The sequence below is a fragment of the Schistocerca americana genome, chromosome 5 (assembly GCF_021461395.2).
Source record: "Schistocerca americana isolate TAMUIC-IGC-003095 chromosome 5, iqSchAmer2.1, whole genome shotgun sequence".
Taxonomy (NCBI): Eukaryota; Metazoa; Arthropoda; class Insecta; order Orthoptera; family Acrididae; genus Schistocerca; species Schistocerca americana.
The window spans coordinates 585,292,419-585,318,279 of NC_060123.1; the positions used below are offsets into that span (position 1 = coordinate 585,292,419).

Genomic DNA, 25,861 nt, shown 5'->3' on the forward strand with positions numbered 1-25,861 from the left:
ACACCCTCCTGCCATTCTTCCCATCTACTAGTACCTGCAATCATCCTAGCTACTTTCATATCCGTAACCTCAACCTTGTTGATAAGGTAACCTGAATCCACCCAGCTTTCGCTCCCATACAACAAAGTTGGTCGAATGATTGAACGGTGCACAGATAACTTAGTCTTGGTACTGACTTCCTTCTTGCAGAAGAGAGTAGATCGTAGCTGAGCGCTCACTGCATTAGCTTTGCTACACCTCGCTTCCAGTTCTTTCACTATGTTGCCATCCTGTGAGAATATGCATCCTAAGTACTTGAAAACATATCTTAATCTCACCCAGCCAGTCTATTGTTTTCAACATATGTTCCATAAATAATATGAACAACAGTGGCGACAGGTTGCAGCCTTATCTTACCCCTGAAACTACTCTGAACCATGAACTCAGTCTACCGTCAACTCTAACTGCTGCCTGACTATCCATGTAAAGACCTTTAATTGCTTGCAAAAGTTTGCCTCCTATTCCATAATCTCGTAGAACAGACAATAACTTCCTCCTAGGAACCCGGTCATATGCCTTTTCTAGATCTATAAAGCATAGATACAATTCCCTGTTCCACTCATAACACTTCTCCATTATTTGCCGTAAGCTAAAGATCTGGTCCTGACAACCTCTAAGAGGCCTAAACCCACACTGATTTTCATCCAATTGGTCCTCAAATAATACTCGCACTTACCTTTCAACAATACCTGAGAAGATTTCACCCACAACGCCGATTAAAGAGATACCTCTGTAGTTGTTACAATCTTTTCTGTTTCCATGTTTAAAGATTGGTGTGATTACTGCTTTTGTCCAGTCTTATGGAACCTGCCCCGACTCCCAGGCCATTTCAGTTATCCTGTGTAGCCATTTAAGACCTGACATTTCACTGTATTTGATGAGTTCCGACTTAATTTCATCCACCACAGCTGCTTTATTGCACTGCAATCTATTGACCATTTTCTCCACTTCCTCAAATGTGATCCTATTTCCATCATCATTCCTATTCCATTCTACCTCGAAATCTGAAACATTACTGATCGTATTTTCACTTACGTTGAGCAACTCTTCAAAATATTCCCTCCATCTGCCCAAGGCATCCACAGGATTCACCAGCAGCTTTCCTGACCTGTCCAAAATACTTGTCATTTCCTTCTTACCTCCCTTTCGAAGACTGCTAATTACACTCCAGAATGGTTTTCCAGCAGCTTGACCCAGTGTCTCCAACCTGTTTCCAAAGTCTTCCCAAGATTTCTTCTTTGGTGCTGCAATTATCTGTTTGGCTTTGTTTCTTTCTTCAACATAACTTTCTCTCTCTACCTGAGTTCTAGTATGCAGCCATTTTTGATACGCCTTCTTTTTCCTTTTACAGGCTGCCTTGACTGCGTCATTCCACCAAGCTGTTTGCTTCATCCTACTTTTACACACTACTGTTCCAAGGCATTCTTTAGCCACTTCTAGTACTGTGTCCCTGTACCTTGTCCATTCCTTTTCCAATGACTGTAATTGACTAAATTCAACTAACTGGTACCTTTCTGAGATCGCTGTTATGTACTTGTGCCTGATTTCCTTATCCTGAAGTTTCTCCACTCTTATCCTCCTACGTATGGACGTGACCACCTGCACTTTCGGCCTCACAATCCCAATTTCACTGCGGATTAAATAATGATCAGTGTCATCAAAGAATCCCCTGAATACACGTGTGTCCCTCACAGCCTTCCTGAATTCCTGATCTGTTATTATATAGTCAATGACAGATCTGGTTCCCCTGCCTTCCCAAGTATACCGGTGAATGTTCTTATGTTTAAAAAAGGAGTTTGTGATTACTAAGCCCATACTGGCACAGAATTCCAAGAGTTGTTTCCCGTTCCTGTTGGCCTCCATATCCTCTCCAAATTTACCCATAACCTTTTCATACCCTTCTGTTCGAACGCTTACTTGTTAGAAATTGTCAACGGAGTAGCATTGGTTTTCTTTGAAACAATAAAACCTCATACACACTGAAACTGGAAGGAATAATATTTCATAGATCTCTATGTTGTAAATAATGTTTCAAAAATTGGTGGACATGCTTTAATTTTCAATATTAAGTAGGCAGTACTTTTCAAAATGGGTCCACTCACTATCCTTGAAAAACTGAAACATTATGCGTTTTGCTTCTGTGAAAGCAGTTCATAATACGTGATAAATAATTCAGTTTACCCTAGTATCAGATTACTTGTGTTTCCACAGTCATCCATTGTTGTTGTTGCAGCTGTTATGGTCTTCAGTCTGAAGAATTGGTCTGATACAGCTCTCCAGGTCATACAATACACCTGCTGTCCATATAGTATGGCTATCTGTTTCATAATGCAGATTTTATTTGCAGCCAATATTCAACAGCAGTTGTCTCTTTTACGATATGTATGACACAGAACTGTATTAGTACATCCATATTATTGTCATGAATTCCTGTGGTGTAGCCTCTTATTGGTATCTGTATCAACCAAAAGAGAGCAAAACCAGCTGTACGAGTAGATAAATACAGACATAAAATGTTTGGTTAATTACTGTACATAAAGTGATTCTCATGAAAAAGATTTATATTGCTTATATGTCACCCCACTTTCTGACTTGAAAAACCACATATTACATGTAAACTATTAACAACTGTGCATATATAGAATGTCAATAAGTGCTTTATCACAAAAGAGGGCATGAGCCATTACAGCAGCAGGTGATAACTGCCATCACATAATAAACAGTTGAACAAATTAGATACCACAGATGCCTCATCAAGGTAGTCAATGAAGAAAAACTAAATATATTATGTAATTTCCAAACAGTGAGAAATAGGTAATTCTATGCGAAAACTGCCTATCTTATGTACCAGCTAATACATAAGTACTAATGTCTTATCATATTTTATGACTCAATCAGCACAGTTACAAAAAACACCTAAGATATCACAGATTTCTTTCTGAAAACATGACAATTATAACACATAGAAAAATCTATAGAATTGTTTTCAATAACCATCAATGGGATACAAAACAGGCCTCGATCAAAGAAACTAATAATGACCAAAGCAACAGTTGCATGACCTAAAGACCTCAATGTCAAGGCAACAAAAAAAATTTGTAATATGAGGAATGACAATTATGCACATGTTACACAGTAAGGATGTACCTATTCTGTATTTGCTGTTATATAAAATAGCTGGTTTGGCAAAGAATTATCTATTCATCCATGCCTAGAAATTACATAATATAACTAGCTCCTCTTAAACCTAGCACAGGCACGCTGTTGTATTTTATGCACCAGACTCACATTTGCCTCTGATGGGAAAATGCCAACCTTATAGCCATATAACTGCTGATACCTTTCTAGTCATTGTTTAGCTTTTGCTTCGTTATGTCAGAGTCACTACAGCATTAACTCGTCAAGGGCAACGACAAGTTATTCCCGAAACTGCAGCAGTGGTTTGCTGCATATCTGACTTGCCTGCTCAAATAAGTACTATTGCAAAACGTCAACACTATCTCTTGTGTAGAGATTGAGAGGGGAAGTAACATTACTGAATGATCATGATAGTGGCTCTGTAAGTGAATGTGATGAAAGATCTTCCTTTGATACTGAAGAAGACATTTATTGCTAGGGCCAAATAAACAAAAATGGATGGAAACTGATATGCATGAAAAGACATCATGTGTACCGACAAAGTATATTATAAAGGTCTTTCCAGTCCCGAAAACTGCAGCAAAACGCATTGTGGAGGAAACTGAATCGTTCTATAAAACCAAGTGTATTGGTATGATAGGTGAAACTGTGCATTTTACAAACATATACATTTCCAGTAAACTGCAGGAAAAAAAATTATTCTAGGGATAGGGATGCTAAATTAAAAGTTCGTAATGAAGTTTATTAGGCAGTCTTAATTTGACTGGCCTCAAAGGTGGAACCCCACAAATGTTTTGGAACTTTTGACAAGTGATGGAAAGGGAATGATGATTTTGAGATCCTGCAGAGTTGCAAGAGATATTTATTATTTTTCAGGTGTAGTAGATATGGTAATAAGGAAACTACAGATTGGTTAGCACCTAGGTTAGGAGCTTCCTTGATGCATTTGTGAAAACTAGCATGAATATTCACAATCTTGAAGAATTTGTTACTATTGACAAGAAACTAGAAGCAGTCAATTGTCGTTACAGATTCGTGCAATACATTCATAACAAACCAGCTAAATTTGGCATCGGTATATCTGCTCTGCAGTGGGTTTTTGGAAGTATATTGTGGCATGCAGTCATAAGGACGGTTTTGTGTTTCTAGTAAGCCATTCGATATTGTATGTAAACTAACTGAGGTGACAAAAGGGACAAATGGAAATGTAACAAAAGGTAGCTGGTATATTAGCTATCTGCTGGTTCTCTCTCTCAGCTGCAGAACAAAGTCATTTGAATAGCAACCCCAATATAGGATAATAGCAAATCTGATCTTCTTATTTGTCCAATAACAATAGAGAAATCTGTCTGGCAGTTTTTGTGTACCAGGAAGACATTAGTATGGTATCGCATGTACCTGAACTTAACAAATCTGTAGCACTCATTCCCATGATGCACAACGAGGTAACAGTAGATGAGACCACTAAGATACCTCACTTTATACTACATTATGATAACACAAGAGTGTGATTGACACTGTTAACCAAAAGTGCAATAAATATCATGTAATGCAAATGACAAGAAGATGGACAAAGACTATTTGGTACATAGTGTTGACAGTTGCTGATATAAATATACAGGTGCTATTTCAAGTGAATATAAAGAACTAGAAACATCCACATCGAGTTTTTCTAAAGGACTTTTCTTTTCAACTAGTGAAATAACATCTTATTAAAATATTTTTGATACCAAGTATACCACCTAATGTTAGCATGTATCTGCGTTGTTGCGAAGTGCAAAAGGAGCACATACAAGAGCAACCAATGAAGAACAAAGGTAGATATGGCACAGCTCCACAGCAGTAATTCTTCTAATGATTTCATCTGTGAAAGTAATTCTCAAACAACAGCTCTGTGTGAAAAATGCAGTGTTCATTCGCCAGAGACTGAAGACACTTAATTTGCTTTTACATTACTCCAATGTAACAAATTTGCATCTGTAACATGTGTGGCACTATTGTTAAGGATAAGTCTATGGTAAATGTTCCTTGTAACCACTATATGATGTAATGTAAATTACTACCATACATGACAAATCGAAGGCCACTTACCATCAATCGATACATAATGTTGAGTGGTACTTACGATAAGTAAATAAATTTGGAAATCAATGTGAAGTGAAGTAGAAATTAGAAAATAAATGAAAAACTTAGTTTAGTTTAGAGAGTTACATACTGGCAAACAGCGGGCAGGGCAGAAGAGACAATGACTGTGAAGTCAGCAAGTTCAGGAGAAGCCATCGCCCTAAGAAGATTCTTCGAGAAGCTTTTCAACGTGACAGAAGAGGCAATGACCGTGAAGTCGTTCACCTCCAGTGAACTGAAGTGAAGAAATACGCGAGACGCAGTGGGCCCGACAAGAAAGTAGCAGTAGTTTTCAGTCAGTTTTGATGCTGCAGACCGTCATGCAAGAAGAGACTACATCATACACAGACGCACGAAGTCCGCCGCTGTAATGGAATAGCAAGCAGCAGCCTCGGCGCCAGAAGACAGAAGTTAAAAGGTATTTGAAGTCTGATTTTTACGTACCCGGCTGACTCGTGAGGACGGGAAAAACGGTTCAAATGGCTCTGAGCACTATGGGACTCAACTGCTGTGGTCATCAGTCCCCTAGAACTTAGAACTACTTAAACCTAACTAACCTAAGGACATCACGCACATCCACGCCCGAGGCAGGATTCGAACCTGCGACCGTAGCAGTCGCACGGTTCCGGACTGCGCGCCTAGAACCGCGAGACCACCGCGGCCGGCGAGGACGGGAAGGAGACGGCTTCACATCAGCAGTCACCTGTGAGCTGGGATGAAGATCTGACAGCCGAAGACTGGCAAGCGGGAGTCCGTTGTTCGAGTCCGGGACACTGGCCTTCCCCCGCCGCGCCGCTCCGCTGGCCGACGCGCAACACTGACACACGCGGCCGCTTAGAGAAGAGAAACACTGGGACGCCACGTCCAAGGTATCACCATCCGATGCACGACTTCGTTCTCAATAATTAAACGGGCCACCGCACGAGGCGCGTCTCCAGTCAACTGGGCGAGACGGCGACACGAGATACACACCGCCGGGCGTAATCAGATGCCGCCGCTCACGCAGCGGAAGGCTTCGCAAACGACACAGCTGCCGCTCTCTCATCCAGAAGATCGAGTAAGGGAACAGTTGTACAAATCTTCAGTAAAAGTTATCTTATGTAAAAATGCCCCCCCATGAACCATGGACCTTGCCGTTGGTGGGGAGGCTTGCGTGCCTCAGCGATACAGATAGCCGTACCGTAGGTGCAACCACAACGGAGGGTTATCTGTTGAGATGCCAGACAAACGTGTGGTTCCTGAAGAGGGGCAGCAGCCTTTTCAGTTGTTGCAAGGGCAACAGTCTGGATGATTGACTGATCTGGCCTTGTAACAATAACCAAAACGGCCTTGCTGTGCTGGTACTGCGAACGGCTGAAAGCAAGGGGAAACTACAGCCGTAATTTTTCCCGAGGGCATGCAGCTTTACTGTATGATTACATGATGATGGCGTCCTCTTGGGTAAAATATTCCGGAGGTAAAATAGTCCCCCATTCGGATCTCCGGGCGGGGACTACTCAAGAGGATGTCGTTATCAGGAGAAAGAAAACTGGCGTTCTACGGATCGGAGCGTGGAATGTCAGATCCCTTAATCGGGCAGATAGGTTAGAAAATTTAAAAAGGGAAATGGATAGGTTGAAGTTAGATATAGTGGGAATTAGTGAAGTTCGGTGGCAGGAGGAACAAGACTTCTGGTCAGGTGACTACAGGGTTATAAACACAAAATCAAATAGGGGTAATGCAGGAGTAGGTTTAATAATGAATAGGAAAATAGGAATGCGGGTAAGCTACTACAAACAGCATAGTGAACGCATTATTGTGGCCAAGATAGATACGAAGCCCACGCCTACTACCGTAGTACAAGTTTATATGCCAACTAGCTCTGCAGATGACGAAGAAATTGAAGAAATGTATGATGAAATAAAAGAAATTATTCAGATTGTGAATGGAGACGAAAATTTAATAGTCATGGGTGACTGGAATTCGAGTGTAGGAAAAGGGAGAGAAGGAAACATAGTAGGTGAATATGGATTGGGGGACAGAAATGAAAGAGGAAGCCGCCTGGTCGAATTTTGCACAGAGCACAACATAATCATAACTAACACTTGGTTTAAGAATCATGAAAGAAGGTTGTATACATGGAAGAACCCTGGAGATACTAAAAGGTATCAGATAGATTATATAATGGTAAGACAGAGATTTAGGAACCAGGTTTTAAATTGTAAGACATTTCCAGGGGCAGATGTGGATTCTGACCACAATCTATTGGTTATGACCTGTAGATTAAAACTGAAGAAACTGCAAAAAGGTGGGAATTTAAGGAGATGGGACCTGGATAAACTAAAAGAACCAGAGGTTGTACAGAGATTCAGGGAGAGCATAAGGGAGCAATTGACAGGAATGGGGGAAATAAATACAGTAGAAGAAGAATGGGTAGCTTTGAGGGATGAAGTAGTGAAGGCAGCAGAGGATCAAGTAGGTAAAAAGACGAGGGCTAGTAGAAATCCTTGGGTAACAGAAGAAATATTGAATTTAATTGATGAAAGGAGAAAATATAAAAATGCAGTAAATGAACCAGGCAAAAAGGAATACAAACGTCTCAAAAATGAGATCGACAGGAAGTGCAAAATGGCTAAGCAGGGATGGCTAGAGGACAAATGTAAGGATGTAGAGGCTTGTCTCACTAGGGGTAAAATAGATACTGCCTACAGGAAAATTAAAGAGACCTTTGGAGAGAAGAGTATCACATGTATGAATATCAAGAACTCAGATGGAAACCCAGTTCTAAGCAAAGAAGGGAAAGCAGAAAGGTGGAAGGAGTATATAGAGGGTCTATACAAGGGCGATGTACTTGAGGACAATATTATGGAAATGGAAGAGGATGTAGATGAAGTTGAAATGGGAGATATGATACTGCGTGAAGAGTTTGACAGAGCACTGAAAGACCTGAGTCAAAACAAGGCCCCCGGAGTAGACAATATTCCACTGGAACTACTGACGGCCGTGGGAGAGCCAGTCCTGACAAAACTCTACCATCTGGTGAGCAAGATGTATGAAACAGGCGAAATACCCTCAGACTTCAAGAAGAATATAATAATTCCAATCCCAAAGAAAGCAGGTGTTGACAGATGTGAAAATCACCGAACTATCAGCTTAATAAGTCACAGCTGCAAAATACTAACACGAATTCTTTACAGACGAATGGAAAAACTAGTAGAAGCCAACCTCGGGGAAGATCAGTTTGGATTCCGTAGAAACACTGGAACACGTGAGGCAATACTGACCTTACGACTTATCTTAGAAGAAAGATTAAGGAAAGGCAAACCTACGTTTCTAGCATTTGTAGACTTAGAGAAAGCTTTTGACAATGTTGACTGGAATACTCTCTTTCAAATTCTAAAGGTGGCAGGGGTAAAATACAGGGAGCGAAAGGCTATTTACAATTTGTACAGAAACCAGATGGCAGTTATAAGAGTCGAGGGACATGAAAGGGAAGCAGTGGTTGGGAAGGGAGTAAGACAGGGTTGTAGCCTCTCCCCGATGTTGTTCAGTCTGTATATTGAGCAAGCGGTAAAGGAAACAAAAGAAAAATTCGGAGTAGGTATTAAAATTCATGGAGAAGAAATAAAAACTTTGAGGTTCGCCGATGACGTTGTAATTCTGTCAGAGACAGCAAAGGACTTGGAAGAGCAGTTGAATGGAATGGACAGTGTCTTGAAAGGAGGATATAAGATGAACATCAACAAAAGCAAAACAAGGATAATGGAATGTAGTCTAATTAAGTCGGGTGATGCTGAGGGAATTAGATTAGGAAATGAGGCACTTAAAGTAGTAAAGGAGTTTTGCTATTTGGGGAGCAAAATAACTGATGATGGTCGAAGTAGAGAGGATATAAAATGTAGGCTGGCAATGGCAAGGAAAGCGTTTCTGAAGAAGAGAAATTTGTTAACATCCAGTATAGATTTAAGTGTCAGGAAGTCATTTCTGAAAGTATTCGTATGGAGTGTAGCCATGTATGGAAGTGAAACATGGACGATAAATAGTTTGGACAAGAAGAGAATAGAAGCTTTCGAAATGTGGTGCTACAGAAGAATGCTGAAGATTAGATGGGTAGATCACATAACTAATGAGGAAGTATTGAATAGGATTGGGGAGAAGAGAAGTTTGTGGCACAACTTGACCAGAAGAAGGGATCGGTTGGTAGGACATGTTCTGAGGTATCAAGGGATCACCAATTTAGTATTGGAGGGCAGCGTGGAGGGTAAAAATCGTAGAGGGAGACCAAGAGATGAATACACTAAGCAGATTCAGAAGGATGTAGGTTGCAGTAGGTACTGGGAGATGAAAAAGCTTGCACAGGATAGAGTAGCATGGAGAGCTGCATCAAACCAGTCTCAGGACTGAAGACCACAACAACAACAACAAACATGTAAAAATGCTGTTTAATTCTACCTCATACTCGAGCCCAGGAAGAACCCACCCTGCCCACATGTTGTTAAGAGAGAAAAATTAATTTATTTAGTATTTTCGCCCTGACATAATGCTTTAGAATTAAATGCCCATTGCAGTAATGCTCATCCTCACAATTGACTAGCATCAAAAGAGAAAACCCAGTTACATTTTGTAGCAGAAGTGTTACATTTAGCGTCAGAACTTTTACTATAATGCATCATGCAGTTGCTCTTGTAACATTGCCTGATCTATGGTCAAGATAATATTACTTCTCAGGTTTAGGTTGAACATTTGAATATCATGCTCATGGTTTTTATGTACGTTTCTCAGATCATGCTTTCATGATGTTGGTTCTTACTATCTGACGTTTTTTGGCAGTTGGCAATAGTGATTTATGTATCTATAATTTCTATCAGCTAATACAGAAATAAATACTATATGTCCACAAAGCACACTTACATGAAATTCCAACCTCCCGTAACATGTGGTTATTATTATACTTTACTTGTGATTTACTTATCTCTACCCATAGGAAAAATTTACTTCCACTGAATCCAGATGTGTTACAAATTTACTGTTCGATTACATTTGCATGTTTCGCTACTGACTTGGAATTAGCACAGTAACAGTTGCCATTCTGAAATGATGTTTGTCAAGGAATATCAGTTAAGTCGATTTTTGGTTCAATTCTTCTGTTTCACAAATGACTTGGTTCGTATGTTTTACAACTGACTTAGAATTATCGTAGTAACAGACGTCGTGCTGCAATTATGTATGTAAAAGAACATCGGATGCATCGATTATATGAAGCGTTTTGAGTGTCATTTCTATTTCGTTGACTGCTTGTTCAATTATCTTTGGTATATTCTTCGTCCATGTGTTTACTATGTGATGATCAGTTATCACTTTCTATTGTAACAGCTCATACCCTATTCTGTACTAAAGCATTCATTACGCTGCTATATATGCATTGCTGTGAGGAGTTTCTATGTAGTATGTTGTTTTTCATGTCGGGAATTGTAGTGACATGTGAACAACAATAACCTTTTCATAAATATTACTTTGTATACAGCCATTAACAAAATGATGTACATTCATACATTTCTCTAGTTGATTTTGCTCTCTTTTGGTTGATAAGCAACAAAGAGAAGATGGTATACATCAACACTGGTGGTAACAATAAAAGAATATTAATGCAATACTATGGCACACATTTCATAAAATTAGTAGGATGCATCGTAGTGGCACACAAAACACCAGATACCGGCAAGGTCTACGGCTCATGAGGGTCACCTAAGCCAATAAATTTAATTAAATCTATTCCAAAGCTACTTTAGCTATATACATTACAGTATAAAGGAAGACTAGCAATGAAAATGAGCTTCAAAATATTGCCTGCTGACATATTTATACAAAAACACAAAAACTCTCAGTATCCACTGTAATATTCGGGGTTGTAATGGGTATCAGTGGAGATATTTTTATGTGTGGTGCCTTAATTTGTACACACATCAGTGTGGCGGCTGTTTTTTCTCTGCTTGGAACAGTGTTCACACTAACAGGTCATAAACTTTATGACCTGACATTTTCTCCTCTAAGTGGACTACAACTGCCAGTACAAACTGACTGTTTTGCATCCATGCATCAGACTTCAGCATCTGATCTGCTGCTCAGGGAAGAAGAGCTTGTTCTTACCACTTGTTCTTGGAGGTACTAACTAACCTAAAAAAAAAAATGACTTAAAGCACCTGTACTGATTATTCTGAAAATGATGGAAATTCTGATGTAATGTTGTTAAGCGTATGTCCTTAATCACCCAAAGAAATATCTGGAATTATATCCATTTTTAAGGTTTAAAATATAAAATGGAATAAATTTTTCAAGAAATTGATTAAATGTGCTGTAATATTAGCAATGATCTTCTCAGTAAGAATTAAAGTAATTTCAACATAAAAACAATACACAGTAGGAATTCAAATTACATCTATAGTTTCCCCTCTCCTCTGATGATAGTCTTAACCATATAAAAAGAGGACTATTTAAACTACGATCTGAATGTGCTAAATACCACAGCTACATTGCACCTGACAGTCAAAATGTTAGAAAATGGTGTGTTCTGTAAAGACTGAATAAACTTTGGAACTTTTTACAGTGATTGCATTTGTCATAATTTTTTTAGAGTGATTGCATTTCTCATAATTACGTACACACAAATCTTCGGAAAACCACACACAATTGACATTGTCATATGTAGAACATTAAATATCCCAGAGCATTTAAAGGTCTAGAGAGTTTTTCTCTGATGGTGATACAAACGTTTTGGGATGATGGAGAATGTGACATGTTACGTTTGAGTCAGGAAACTCCTAGATCTATCAGCGAATGTGTCAACAGTAATGAACAAAACTGCATTGTTAGATATCTGTAACAGGAGAAAAGGAAAACCTACAATGTATTTTTATATAAGGTATTAAACTGATTTTTATGGTTGTAGTAGCTTTAAGGTAGGCAAGAAACTACTGCTCCCTTTCAGATAGTATCACGTATCACTCACATCTTTATGGACATTTACGAAGACACATGCTTTTTACTGGCTGAGTGGTGGTTTAAGAGGAAGGCGATTCATCTTAGAGTTTCGTTATAAGCTCAATCACTTCATTACTTCGATCTAGAGAATTTAACAAACGGGTCTTCAGTTTACATCAAAGTTTTGAAGTAACATATTCTTTTGCTACTGCAACGGTGCATTTTGTGAGTTTGCGATGTGCATAGGTGATTTTTTTGTAATAGATTCGTTTATCTGGAAGATAGGTGATTTGTATTGAGTTGATTTCTTAGCACTCTGTCGAATTTATCCAATGTGTGTGGTAGTGACTGACTTGTGTGTTGTAATGAGTGACATCAAGCTCTATAATACTTCTTTTCCGACCGTTTCTCTGTACTGGTGTTAGCTTGGCGCTGTGCCTCTTCAGAGACAGCTCTAAATGTTTGTGTGCTGGGAATAACATCACTTTAGTGCATTCACATGCATCAATAGGACGTTGAATAGCAGTCTGTGGCAGCATATATCGATCTGACTGCGTGCCAGAAACAGCATTCCTTTATTGATTTCCTGTGTTGCAGAGAGATGCCATCGCATTCCTGACAATAGAAAATAACTTATTATCAGTATGATCTATATGATCCTAGCGTCACTTAATGGTCACACATTCGCTGCAGGCATTTCATGCAGCGGGATGGACTTATGGCATATGCTCTACAGTGGGTCAGGTGTGTCTGGCAATCACCCTGTGCAAGAACTTCTAGGCGACATATCACATTCGAGCTCTGCTATTGCCAGCTATGGTGGCTGGTAAATAAACTGTGGCAGTTGGGGCTGTCATCACAGTGCGTGCTGGTTCATGTCAATGTAGTGGCCAACAGTGTGGAGGGATTTGCTGCCAGTCTGCAGCTATCCATATGCTGCCCACGTCATTTCAATAGCTTCGAGGCCTGTGGATGTCCACAATTGATTACATAAAAAATAAAAGCATTCCTATTGTACTGCACACACACACACACACACACACACACACAATAGTGGCGCAGAACCTCTCATGTGTGTTGCCCATGTCAGTGCGATGGCTAACATGTGAGGTTCTTCAGCCAGCAGCTGCCAAAATAAAACATTGTTCTGCAGGAGAAACAACAAAAACAACTATTACTACTACTACTGCTAGTACAAGTGGAATTTTTTTACATCTTACCATTTTCAACTCAGTATAACTGGGGTAGTTCCGCCGTCTTGAATTATTGAGTAACCCACTATTTTAAAATTAGGACAATAGTCGTAGTTCCGCCATCTTGGTGTCTGACATCACAATGATGGATGGTGGGGAGAAGAGTAGAGGAGGGAATCAGACAACACTATGTGATTGGAAATCTGCCAACAATGAATCCTGGGCTACTAGACCCTTATACGCAGTGCAACTGTTAGAAGTGACCTTTTTGATGATGTCCGCATTGAAACTGGTATCAGTGAACATGAGGAAGTCGTAGTAACAACGATTACCAAAGCACAAAATACAACTGAAACATTGAGAGAGATTTATACGTTAAGAAAGTAGGTAAAGAAGTAATATGGATAGTAACGCACTCGAAACATTGAAGAACTATGGCTTGGGTTCAAGGAAATAGTTGATCACGCACTTGATAGATACGTACTTAGCAGATCCGTTCATAATGGGACATTCCATGTTATACAGTTATTTTTTAAAAGAAGACAGAGACTCTGCAAAATAAGTGCAAAGCAAGTCATATGCCTTTAGACAGGGAGATTCTGAACGAAACGCATTTAGCTGTGAAGAGGGCAAACTCTTAAGCCTTCAACGACTACCGTAGGTGAATATTATCGAAATATCTCTTACAGAAGATAAAGAAGTTTTGGTTAGATGTAATGGTTATTAAAGGTAGTGTTCAGAACTCATGGGCAAGACAGGAAGTGAAATTGAAGGTAGAAATTGAAGGTAGCAAAACAAAAGCGAAAATGACGAACTCCATTTTCAAATTATCCTTCACAAAGGAAAATCTTCGAATACTGCTCCAGTTTAGGAATATAGATAAAGCGTAAGGCGCGCTGAGTAACAACTGAAATCGCTAAAATCAAACAAAGGTCAGGGGCGTAATGGAATCCCTAACAGAGTCTATATTCAATTTGTTGGTGAGATAGTCCCTCTGTTAATCGTAATCTACTGGAGACCACTCGATCAAAAACCGTGCCCTGTAGTTGCAAGAAAGCACAGGTACACCAGTATACACGTGATCCGCGTAACTACCGCAAAATCTTCTTAAAATTTACTTATTGTGAAGTCTTGCAACATATACTAAACTAAAAAGTAATCAGGTACTCGAACAAAATGGTCTCCTCTTTGCCTACCAGCATGGATTCCGGAGACACATCATTTGCAAGCAGCTAGCACTTTTCTCACAATGCATTCAAAAGGCCATGGATCGAGGCGCGTAGATGCAGTATTTCTTGATTTTCAAAAGTATTTGTTCAGTAGCACACCTACACTTATTATCTAAAGTACAGTCATATGGTATACCAAGCGTAATTTGTAACAGGTTGGAGGATTATTTGTTAGTAAGGATAGATACATATTTTTTATTGGTGATCTTACAGTAAATATTAAGAGCAAACTCAGATTTTTTGCAGCTGATGTGGTTATCTCTAAAGAAGTACTGTTTGAAAAAATCTGCACAAATATTCAGTAGGACTATCATAGGATTTAGAAGTGGTGCAATAATCGGCAATTTGCTTTTAAGGGCTAGAAATGTAAAATTCTTCACCTCAAAAAAACGAGAAACACGTAGTATCCTATGACTACAATATTATGGAGTTAACTCAAAATAATACCTGGGCACAACTATTAGTAGGGACATGAAATGGAGTGGTCAAATAGGGTCAGTCGTAGATAAAGCAGATGGTAGACACTGGTACGTTTGTAGAATACTAGGGAAATACGGCCAGTCTACAAAGGAGACTGCTTACAAACAGCTCACGTGAACCACCTTAGGGTACTGCTCAGAAGTGTGGAACCTGTATCAAATAGGACTAACAGGGGAACACTGAACGTACACAGAGAGGGGAAGCACGAAAAGTCACACGTTTGTTTTACCCTTAGGAGAGCGTCACAGAAATGGTGAAGAAACAACATCTGAAGATAGCTGCAAACGATCCCATCAAAGCCTACTTAGAAAGTTGCAAGAAATGGCATTAAATGAAACTCTATAAAAATACTGCAAACCCCTAGATATCGCTCCCACACTGCTAATGACGACAAGATCAGGCTATTTACATCATGCACTGAGTCATTTAAACGATCGTCCATTCCACAATCCATTTGTGAATGGAATGGGAATACGTCATAGCAATTGATACTACCCTCTGGCATGCACTTCATAGCTGCTGCCACAGTATGGATGTAAAAGATGTAAATGTGGACTGTTCTATTTGTCTGCAGGGAATGGTGTACGACTGACAGCCATGTAATGCAGTATAAGAACACTGGTAGTAAAGAAATCGTGACAGTAACCATAAATGGATATCCAGTCTTGTCAACGACAATTGGTTTCAAATGCGACAAGAATTTCACTGAATACAGGTCTACTTCGTTCAGTTTCATGATGTGCAGCACACTGAGGTGAGAAAAGTCATTGGATACACCCTAACATCGTGTCGGACCTCCTTTTGACCGGCCTAGTGCAGATACTCGACGTGGCATGGACTCAATAAGCTGTTGAAAGTCCCATGCAAAAATACTGAACCATGTTGCCTCTGTAGCCGTCCCTAATTAAGAAAGTGTTGTCTGTGCAGGATTTTAGGCACGAACTGACCTCTCGGTTATATCTCATAAATGGTTGATGGGATTCACGCTAGGGGATTTGGGTGGCCAAATCACTTGCTCGAATTGTCCAGATTGTTCTTCAAACCAAACAACTGTGGGTCATTGACATGGTGCACTGTCATTCCTAAAAATTCCATCGTTCATTAGGAACATTAAGTACATAACCAGCGCAGATGGTCTCCAAGGAGTTGCACATAACCATTTCTAGTCCATAATCGGTTCAATTGGACCAGAGGGTCCAGTAGATTCCATTATGGAGTCACCACCAGCTTGCAAACTGCATTGTTGACAACTTAGATCCATGGCTTCACGACGTCTGCTCCACACTCGAACTCTACCAGCAGCTCTTACCAGCTGAAATCGGAACTCATCTGACGAATAGTCTAGGGTCCAACCGACATAGTAACAAGCCCATGAGAGGTGCGGCAGGCGGTGTCGCGCTGTTAGCAAAGACTCTCGCGTCGGTCGTTTGCTGCCATAGCTCATTAATGACAAATTTCGCTTCACTGTGCTAACGGATACATTCGTTGCACGTCCCACATTGATTTCTGCGGTTTCTCACACAGTGCTGCTCGTCTGTTATCACTGACAGCTCTACACAAACGCCGCTGCTGTTGGCCGTTGAGCGATGTTCGTCGGCCACTGCATTATCCGTGGTGAGAGGTAATACCTGAAATACGATATTCTTGGCAAATACTTGACACTGTGGGTCTCGGGATATTGAATTCCCCAACGATTTCGCAATTGCAATTCCCCATGCCTATATCTCGGACTACCATTCCACGTACAAAGTCTATCGATTCCCATTTGGAAACCATTCATATGAATGACCTAAGTTCAAGTGCCAGTTCCGTCAATGCACTATCCTTTTATACTTTTTGCACGCGATGCCACCGCCATCTGTGTATGTGCATATCATTATCGCACTGCTTTTGTCATCTCAGTGTATCACAGGAACTGCATGCAACGGGCATATAGCGTCACGTACTTAACAAAAGGCCTTTGCTGAAATTGGCACATAGAGCTGCGGTTCCTCAGTGGGTCAAACTTGGAAGGTAGACCGTTGTCTGGGAACGCATAGTGTAGTGGCAGTTTACTGACCTTCCAAGTGATTCAACTCATCAGGTGCACTGAAACCTCTACCAGACGTTGAACCTTTAGTCTGTAGATGATGCATTTCTGGCCGGTAGTGTTTTTTTTGATGTTTTTGTGGACATCTTCATGCCATGATGCGTATTTCAACATTTTCGACATCCAAGTGTTGGCCTCTTGTCTATATCTTGGTGACGAGCATGCTGTGGGATTTCCCATCTTTAAAGATGACACTAGTCGCTCTCACAGAGCTGCATGTATACTTTTCTTTTTTGGAAAATGATAAGTAATTTTACTAAACTGATGTCATTACATTTTCCTGGGGACGTATTCAGCCTCAACCTTATCTCTGATAAGCTGAAGTAATGAATTAAAACTTTGTCCAAGGATGGGATTTCAACCCAGGTCTCCAAAGTAGGGGGCAGATGTGCTATCCACAATACCACTCTGGCACTATGGAATATCCAGCTGCACGGAATACTCTAGTCCAGTGCCCTCTACGAACCAAACTTCAGTTCTCATCTCAGACTATCTTGATTTTCCCCATTTTAAATTGACAGTATTACCGAGGTTGTCTCATACTGGAACGGCTCCCCAGATTTGTATGTAATGGGGAAATCCTGACTGTTCCTCAGGAGTAGGTGATATACTGACGTGATGGAATTACATTTTTTTGAATACATGTGAGTCTCAACTGTATCTTCGATAAGGATAAAAGTTGAAGTAATGAATTAAAATTTGGACTAAGGCTGGGTCTTGAACACAGGTCTTCTGGCACTGTGGCTAACACAGCACCATGGTTGACCCACGAAATAAACCACATCTCAGTCCCAAAGAAAGTGGTTAAAGCAGTCTGGAATATCGGATGAAATGTAGCAATCAACATCCCCACACTTTGGTAGCTCTGTGGGACCTAATCAGCAGTGCATCGATTCAGGTGAAGAAACTAGTGAACGTTCACTGCCTAACTGAGGCCTTTAACAAGGCTAAAGGTGGTGTTAATTATTAGACTGATTTCTCGTGAGGGTGCCTAAATTTTTGTTCAGAGTGCTTACTTTTGTATTTGCTGTAACTTCAAAGGACCCTTTACTCCAGGGGCTAAATGCCTTGTCATTATCTCAGTTTTCATTTCATCAATTGTAGACATTATCCTTCTTTTCCTTGTAATCCTAGACAACACTAACTTCATTTTCAACGCGTGTGAAGACTGGAGAAGATTTTTGTCCACCCGAAATGACGTCTGTAATTTTTTTGGTAGAATAATCCCCATTTAAATTTAGACTAAATCTTGAACTTCACAGAGCACCAATCAGTGTGGCGTCGTGTGATCGCCTTCATGGACCTGGACCTGCTACAGAACTGGGTGTTCCTGAACGTGATGTTTGGCACAGCGTGCATGGTCGCGGCGGCCATCAACTTCTCGCTGCTGCTGCCCTTGTACCTGCAGCGCCACCTCCACCTCTCCCTGTCCGACACGGCGCTCTGCCTCACCATGATAGCCGGCGGCGACTTCGTGGGCAGGCTCACCGTGCCTTCCTTCACAGACCGCTTCAAGATCAAGCCGCGACTCACCTTCTTCGTCGGCGCGATCGTCACTGGCCTCACCCGCTCAGGTCAGCAACCCAGACTTTTTTAAAAACAACACTAGCAACGAACATTAATTTTTTCGTATTTCTACTACGAGAGTTTCGATCAACAGAAAGGTCTGGCGAAACCCTGCATTTTATCTGATGTGACCGAAATATTATCGTGGAACCAACAGTCACTACTGATGCTCAAAGCAGTATCGAGCAGAACATTGCTGAATCCAAACATCGAAATTTCTGCAACTCAGCCATTTCACTGTAGGCTACGCTAGTGTGCACGTTTATAAGGCGATACATGTATACCTGCACTCATTCTCATTAATTAAGGGTAATTGCAGAATGTGGTGCCACACAACGTGGCACTACACTAAACTGGCGCTAATAGCACAGGCACATTGGGAACACACACGACACAGATCTGTAAGTCCACGGTAGTGCTGATAAGTTGAGAAAACCATCCCGAAACACATGTGCTACAAAACGCCACTGTTTCCTGCGCATGTACCCCGACATCAATGTGGGATACGTTCACCATGCACGCGTACACAGGACGCACAACGGGTTGGCATACTTTGGATCAGGTGGTCGAGCTGCTGCTAGGGTATAGCCTCCCATTCTTGCACCATTGCCTATCGGAGCTCTTGAAGTGTCGTAGGGGTTTGAAGACGTGCAGCGATAGGGGGCCTGCATTATCATCCATCAGGAGGAAGGTGGGACCCACTGCACCCCGGAAAAGTTGGACATACTGGTGCAAAATGACATCCCGATACACCTGACCTGTTACGGTTCCTCTGTCAAATACATGCAGGGGTGTACGTGGACCAATCATAATCCTACCCCACACCGTCAAACCATGACCTCCATACAGGTCCCTCTCAAGGACAGTAAGGGGTTAGTATCTGGTTCCTGGTTCACGCCAGATGAAAACCCGACGAGAATCACTGTTCAGACTGTACCTGAACTCGTCAGTGAACATAACTGGGACCACTGTTCCAATGATCATGTACTGTGTTCTCGGCACCAGGCTTTACGGGCTCTCCCGTGACCAGGGGTCAGTGGAATGCACCTTGTAGGTCGCCGGGCGAATAAATCATGTCTGTTCAGTCGTCTGTAGACTGTGTGTCTGGAGACAATTGTTCCAGGTCCCGTGGAAGGCTGTCTGCAGTACTCCCGTGGTCGTATACGGGCAATGATGGTGAGATATCGGTCGTCTTGTGGTGTTGTACACTGTGGACGTCCCGTACTGTAGCGCCTGGACGCGTTTCCTGTCTGCTGGAATCGTTGCCATAATCTTGAAATCATACTTTGCGGCACACGGAGGGCCCGTGCTAGGACCTACTGTGTTTGACCAGCCTCCAATCACCCTAGTATTCTACCCCTCATAACGTCATAAATACGTGTTCTTTGAGCCATTTTCAACACACAGTCACCATTAGCACGTCTGTACACTCACTCGCTGCACCGTACTCTGACATGCACCATCTCTGCGTATGTGGACTGCTGCTAGCGCCACTGTGCAACGACTGATTGTCAGATGAACCGCATGGTCATACCCTGAGGTGATTTAAACCCGCAAACCGCCAACCAGAGCCTTGTTTCACCATGTATCAGCATTATCCCTAAGTTATGAGAATGAGTGTACTATTCCTTATATTTTGTGTACGATTCGAGATACAGAAACGAGGCTTTCAGCAAATGTCAGTAATTAGAGGGGCATGTAATTCTTCACTTGGCGATTGTTTTGACTCTGTATCAACTGTGATGTAGAAACACGTTTACTTAACAGAACTATGTGCCTTTCTTAACAGAATTTAAAAGCTCTTGCAAACAGAAGTACAGTAATATAACGCTTATTGAGGACAGTCCATTGGGAGTGGCAGTACCACATGATGAGTTATCAATAGCTGCCAAGTCTCACATTATATTACTGTAGGACTATATTCTGCATCATTTGAATACAGCTTATTGTGAAATTCATTTCCTTGCTAGAAAACGATATTCTGTGTTTTTAAACAGGTATTATGTAGGCCTACGGTTTATGTTTCGTGATTGAATTTAGAACTGTATGATAAACAATTTTTAATGTTTTTCCTTCGCTTTAGCTTTGAGTTTGATTGAGTGACAGTAGTTTTGACAGCAGTTTTTTGGACTTTCCAGTTTATCCAACAATCACATTTTCAGTCCTTGGGCCCAATTTGTATGCTTTTTCAACTACAAGCTCTGATGGTGTGTCAATTATTACAAAGTTGCTGTTATCGAGGAAGATAATGTGCACCCAGTTGTGAAATTCTATGAAATCATTTATATAAAAAAGAGCAATACTTACAACAGTAAGAAACGTCAAGGCACTGCTGTGCTTCGTCAAGAATGTTAAATACTTTTGAGAGGTTCAAAAATATGCGTATGACTTCTCCACCCTTTTCAAGTGCATCAAGTCCCATTTCTTTCTTCTCTAATGTGGCTTATGCAGTAATACTACCCCTTTCTAAACTAAACTGGGTAACGTTGAGAAGGTCATTTTTATTTATTATTACTTTGTCTCTTATCACTCAGCTGTTCCCTAGAAGAAAAAACAGTGGCTTGTAGTTTCGTATGTATTTCGCGTTCTGTATAGTTCTTTAGTGATAACCGAACGCTATCCCACTTGGATATTGTGGTAACGTAAGAGATCAAAATAAACGCTTTAATTTGTTTGGTGACGGAACTTTGAGTAAAAGAGACACTTCAAGAATGTAGAGTGGTTCAAGTAGATAGGTAGTGTGACTGTGGAAGATGACAGCAACAAAAAGATAAATGAAATCTGTAGAATAACGGCAGAACTTTAAAAGTTATTAGAGGCCAAACACAGATGTGCCCCAAAGACAGAAAAATGTAACATGGAGCACTGCTATAGTCAAAGTTTATCTTATACAACATGAATACGGATAATGAAGGACGAGTCGAATTGAAAGGACGAGAGTGTGCTTTAGACACATGTGACATCTTTGAGGATTCCAAATTAATGTTTCTGGGAAGGAGACAAAAACTGAGGCTGAAAGGAATAGAGGAAAGTTACCAGGTGTTGGGAAACAACCGGCATACGATCGAGAAAAAAATAGAGTGAAAAGATATTTCAGAAGCTTCTGTTTCAAGTTGACTCGTTCCGTGTCTTTAAACCGTATTACAGATTGTTGTGGTGATGACAGTGGTGATGTTGATAGCGGTGGTTCTTTCAGCGCTGACTGACAGTCCATGCTTACTTGTGTACTTTCAGTTTTTCGGCTGTGGTATTTTTCCTTACTTCATTCTATATCAAGGGCAAATATACACTTAGTGCACAATGTTTTACGTTTGTTGTGTTCGTTATGGGGTGTTTGTAACCTCGTAGCAATAACGAAAAATTGGGTTTCTAATATAAGTGATGTCCATTACTTCTGTTTTTGATCCAAAAGTTATTTCGTTTTTACTTACCTTTGGAAATTTTCACTGTATCACATTCCCTTCCACGTTATATTTATTTTCCTGTTAAACGTAATATTAGCACTTAGTCACTAGTTTTATATCAGAATGCGCCACTGCCACTGACTTAGCTTTGCTACTGGCCACTGTTCTTCTGCGCAGCGATAGCGATGTCTTCCGGCATGGTGGCGCTGTGCGTGTGGAACGCTGTGTCTGGATTCTCTCGAGGCGCCGCCGTCGTCAACGTAAACCTGTGTGTCACCGAGGTGTGCCCCGAGCACAAGCTGCCGGCCGCCATAGGCTTCAATATGGTCTCCTGCGGCATCCTGCTACTCACTATCGGACCAGCTATAGGTAAGGAAATCATCATCACACACACGAAAACAGGACCAAACACATTGGAAATAGGCCTGATCAATATTCTTTTTCAAATATTTGTGAACCGACATTACTTCTGAAACTGTACGGTATACAATGGCCATTCCTATTAGCTGAGGAATAGTGAAATTGGCATGGGTTATGTTATGAATGCTTATTTAAGTACTTTACGTATGTTTTTCTCCAGTCTTATATGACAGCATACGCGTTAATCATTCTTCGCTATATCCGCCACTTCGTTATGTGACCATTAGGTTGGCTCTTACGTCTCAGGTTCAACGAAACAAGTTACAAAGCATACCGAACGACCATGAAATTTGGAAATTTCCACCCTTAAGTTGTCTTCCAGATAAATCTCTTTAATTATTTCACTTATACTCTCTTTTAAGGACTAGACCAGTTAATTATTGCCAGTATTCAGTAACAGACATTAAACCTTCAGTTCCAGTGTCGTGTGATTTATTATTGCTAAATTATGAATAAAAGTGAATCTTTCCATATGGGTTATATTATACGATTTTACACAAATACTATTAGATAAACTCAGAAACTTTCAAAATATATATTTGATTAAACCGCACATACAGAGAAACTAGTGGACAGCTGGAACAACAAATGTAAGAATATGTGGTAGCACTATATCTTTTTAATACAACTCGGTGATGACCAGCTGCTCATGGCGCAAAATGAAGAAGGAAATTAATAGAGAAATGTAAGAAATGGGCTTTCATGTCAGCATTAATTTATAAAAATATGTGGTATCAGGGGGAACAAACAAAGACTTGCTAAATACCTTGAGTAAAAAATCAGACAGGATAGCACACAAGGTAAGGAAATTAATTAAAGAATAAATTCTGTAAAGTTCAATATTGGGCTATTAGATGGTATTTTACGGAAGCAACATATTAGAAAGGAAACAAAAACCTTCAAAACAATTGTTATAAGCTTTATAACTTATGGATGAGGTCTATGGACAGTTAAATTCCAATTCATTAAAATCCTGATGGCAGCTGAGATAGATGTACGGGGTCTGTGTACCCAGGCGGGAAATGGCAACAAATGAAGTCATCAGTAACAAAACGGGCTTCACAAGTTCGATTGTCGATTTGGTCATATGCAATGTACATATGAGAAGCGTATCCGCCACGACGGATTGTGGAAGGGGTACGAACAGGAAGGAAGAAAAGAGCGTGCCCACCGACCACATGGCTACCAGAGATTCAGACATTAAGTACAAGAAGAAATATCTAAGACAATGTACGATCTTGTGTTACTGGAAAATGTAAATACATTGTAAAGCTGGGAGTAATATTAATATTATAGTAATAAAGTTATAATGTTATCATTAGAATTGGTGCCGTACTATTATTATTTCATACATTTATTTTATAATGTCTGTATTTTTACAACTTCATTTTCATGGTTTACCTATTCTATTACCAAAAATGAAGTCTTCTTTCAGGCACGAATTTTCAGTAGATGTCATTCCGTTGTCGAATCGTCGAGATGTTGAAGTTTTTTGGACAATTTATGAGCCTTGGAGTTTAGAACAAAGGTGAACACAGCGTTGTTGATTCAAAAAGTTTCCAGTTTTTGGTAAACGCATGTTTTCCTGCTAGGAGAACTGAGAACGGTGATGATAAGCTATTCAAACTATGCGATGAATGGACACATTTACAGAAAAAATGATCAGAACTGTATACAAGAAAAACGTAGCGAAAGACGCGTGGCTGACAGTGTGTTAACAACGGCTCTACTTCACAAACCACGAGTGTTTATTTCGATGTTATCATATTCTTATATTATGCGACGACAGTAGTCTTAGCTACAAATTTGAGTTTAAGGAGACAGATAAATCTGATGATGGTCATAATGATCGAAACCTCTCACTAAATGAAATAAATTTGCGATTACACATTTTTTTGTTTTCCATATATTCTTAAGCAATAACAGTCTAGGCGCATCCACTCTTTGGGCATTAATACCTGGAAATGGCGTAAATGAAGAAAATCTGTTAAGCATGTGACAATGCATGAATGGTATAAGTAGAAGAAGTCAGATATCACTGTTGGGCTGCGAAGAGATTTGCATTTATATGGGCAAAATTAAAAGGAATTCCATTTGATGCTCTCTGGGACATTCTGGCGGTCGAAAGGTGGATTGGATGCTATAGAAACCGGCCACTCGAAGAAGATGGTATCTGCGTATTCGACGCGATCCAGTCGGTCCTCGCCAATAAACTTCATAACGACAGCGAAGACCCTGTAAGCAATTTCTGCCTTACATTTTCATGACGCTTGCGACGTCCAGTCCACCTTCATTCTTATTTGAAATAACTAATTTTACGTAACTAATTTAATTTTTCAATTTTCCTAGTTTTCTCTAAGAAGCGGGTCGGTCCCGATGCAAATGAAGACTGAAGCAACACACTATTTTTAAAGGGACTCAGATGACTTCGTTGCGCTCAAGTGTTACAGAAATTGTTTATGTGAACTATGTGGTTAGTTCTGTTTCCTCAGAAGTAAAATGGAGTCGTTATCACATTCTTTACTTGTCTTCCATTTTCAGGTTACGTCCGTGACGTGACAGGAGACTACCCTCTGTGTATTCACCTGCTGACTGTGTTGTTGCTCGTCGCCATGGTATCTTGGCTCATAGAGGGCGCGGTGCATTGGTGCCGCCGAAAGAGATGACTCAACACTTAAGTTAATAATGAAGAGGGCCATACGAAGAAGGATGGTGTTTCTCTCAGCATCCGAAGAGGAATCTTATATAAGAAGCTTTCTTGCACGTCGATATCTATGTGAAATCTCATACTGCAGTGAAGCTATAAACAGGGTGTCGTTTTGACTATTGTTAAGTTGTACTAAAAATACTGATTTCTCAGTATCTACGACGGAATATGAGTTGTGGGACAATGTGGTAATGTGACCACGTACATAATAAATACTTGTTGAGTTCTCGAAGACCTGTGAAACTGTATAATATGGAAACGGAGCTCTTAGCAAAATGAGTCTCTTTCGTCAGTGAGATGATACTATATAAAATGGAAATGGAGCTAATGCCAGCAGAAAAAAAGTGTTTCCTTACTAATAAATACTTCTTTTACAACTTTGTAATCCAGGTATTTTCACGCTCCATAATATAAAGAATCTATTGAACGATAGAGTTACATTGCTGTCGCGTGTCTACATTTATTCGCTATTTTCTTTTAGTCTGCTATCTAGATACGAGAACAGACCAAATGTT

At 40.4% G+C, this 25,861-nt stretch overlaps 1 protein-coding gene across 1 annotated transcript in view; it reads left to right on the forward strand.

The window, feature by feature from the left end:
- The window catches only part of LOC124616558 (monocarboxylate transporter 1-like), a 67,539-nt gene extending 42,234 nt beyond the window's left edge, over positions 1–25,305 (forward strand). Inside the window, exons 5-7 of the mRNA XM_047144877.1 lie at positions 18,512–18,823; positions 22,397–22,588; positions 25,181–25,305. Coding sequence (XP_047000833.1) covers positions 18,512–18,823; positions 22,397–22,588; positions 25,181–25,305 — 629 coding nt within the window. The remainder of the gene's footprint in view (positions 1–18,511; positions 18,824–22,396; positions 22,589–25,180) is intronic.
- The last annotated feature ends 556 nt before the right edge of the window (positions 25,306–25,861 follow it).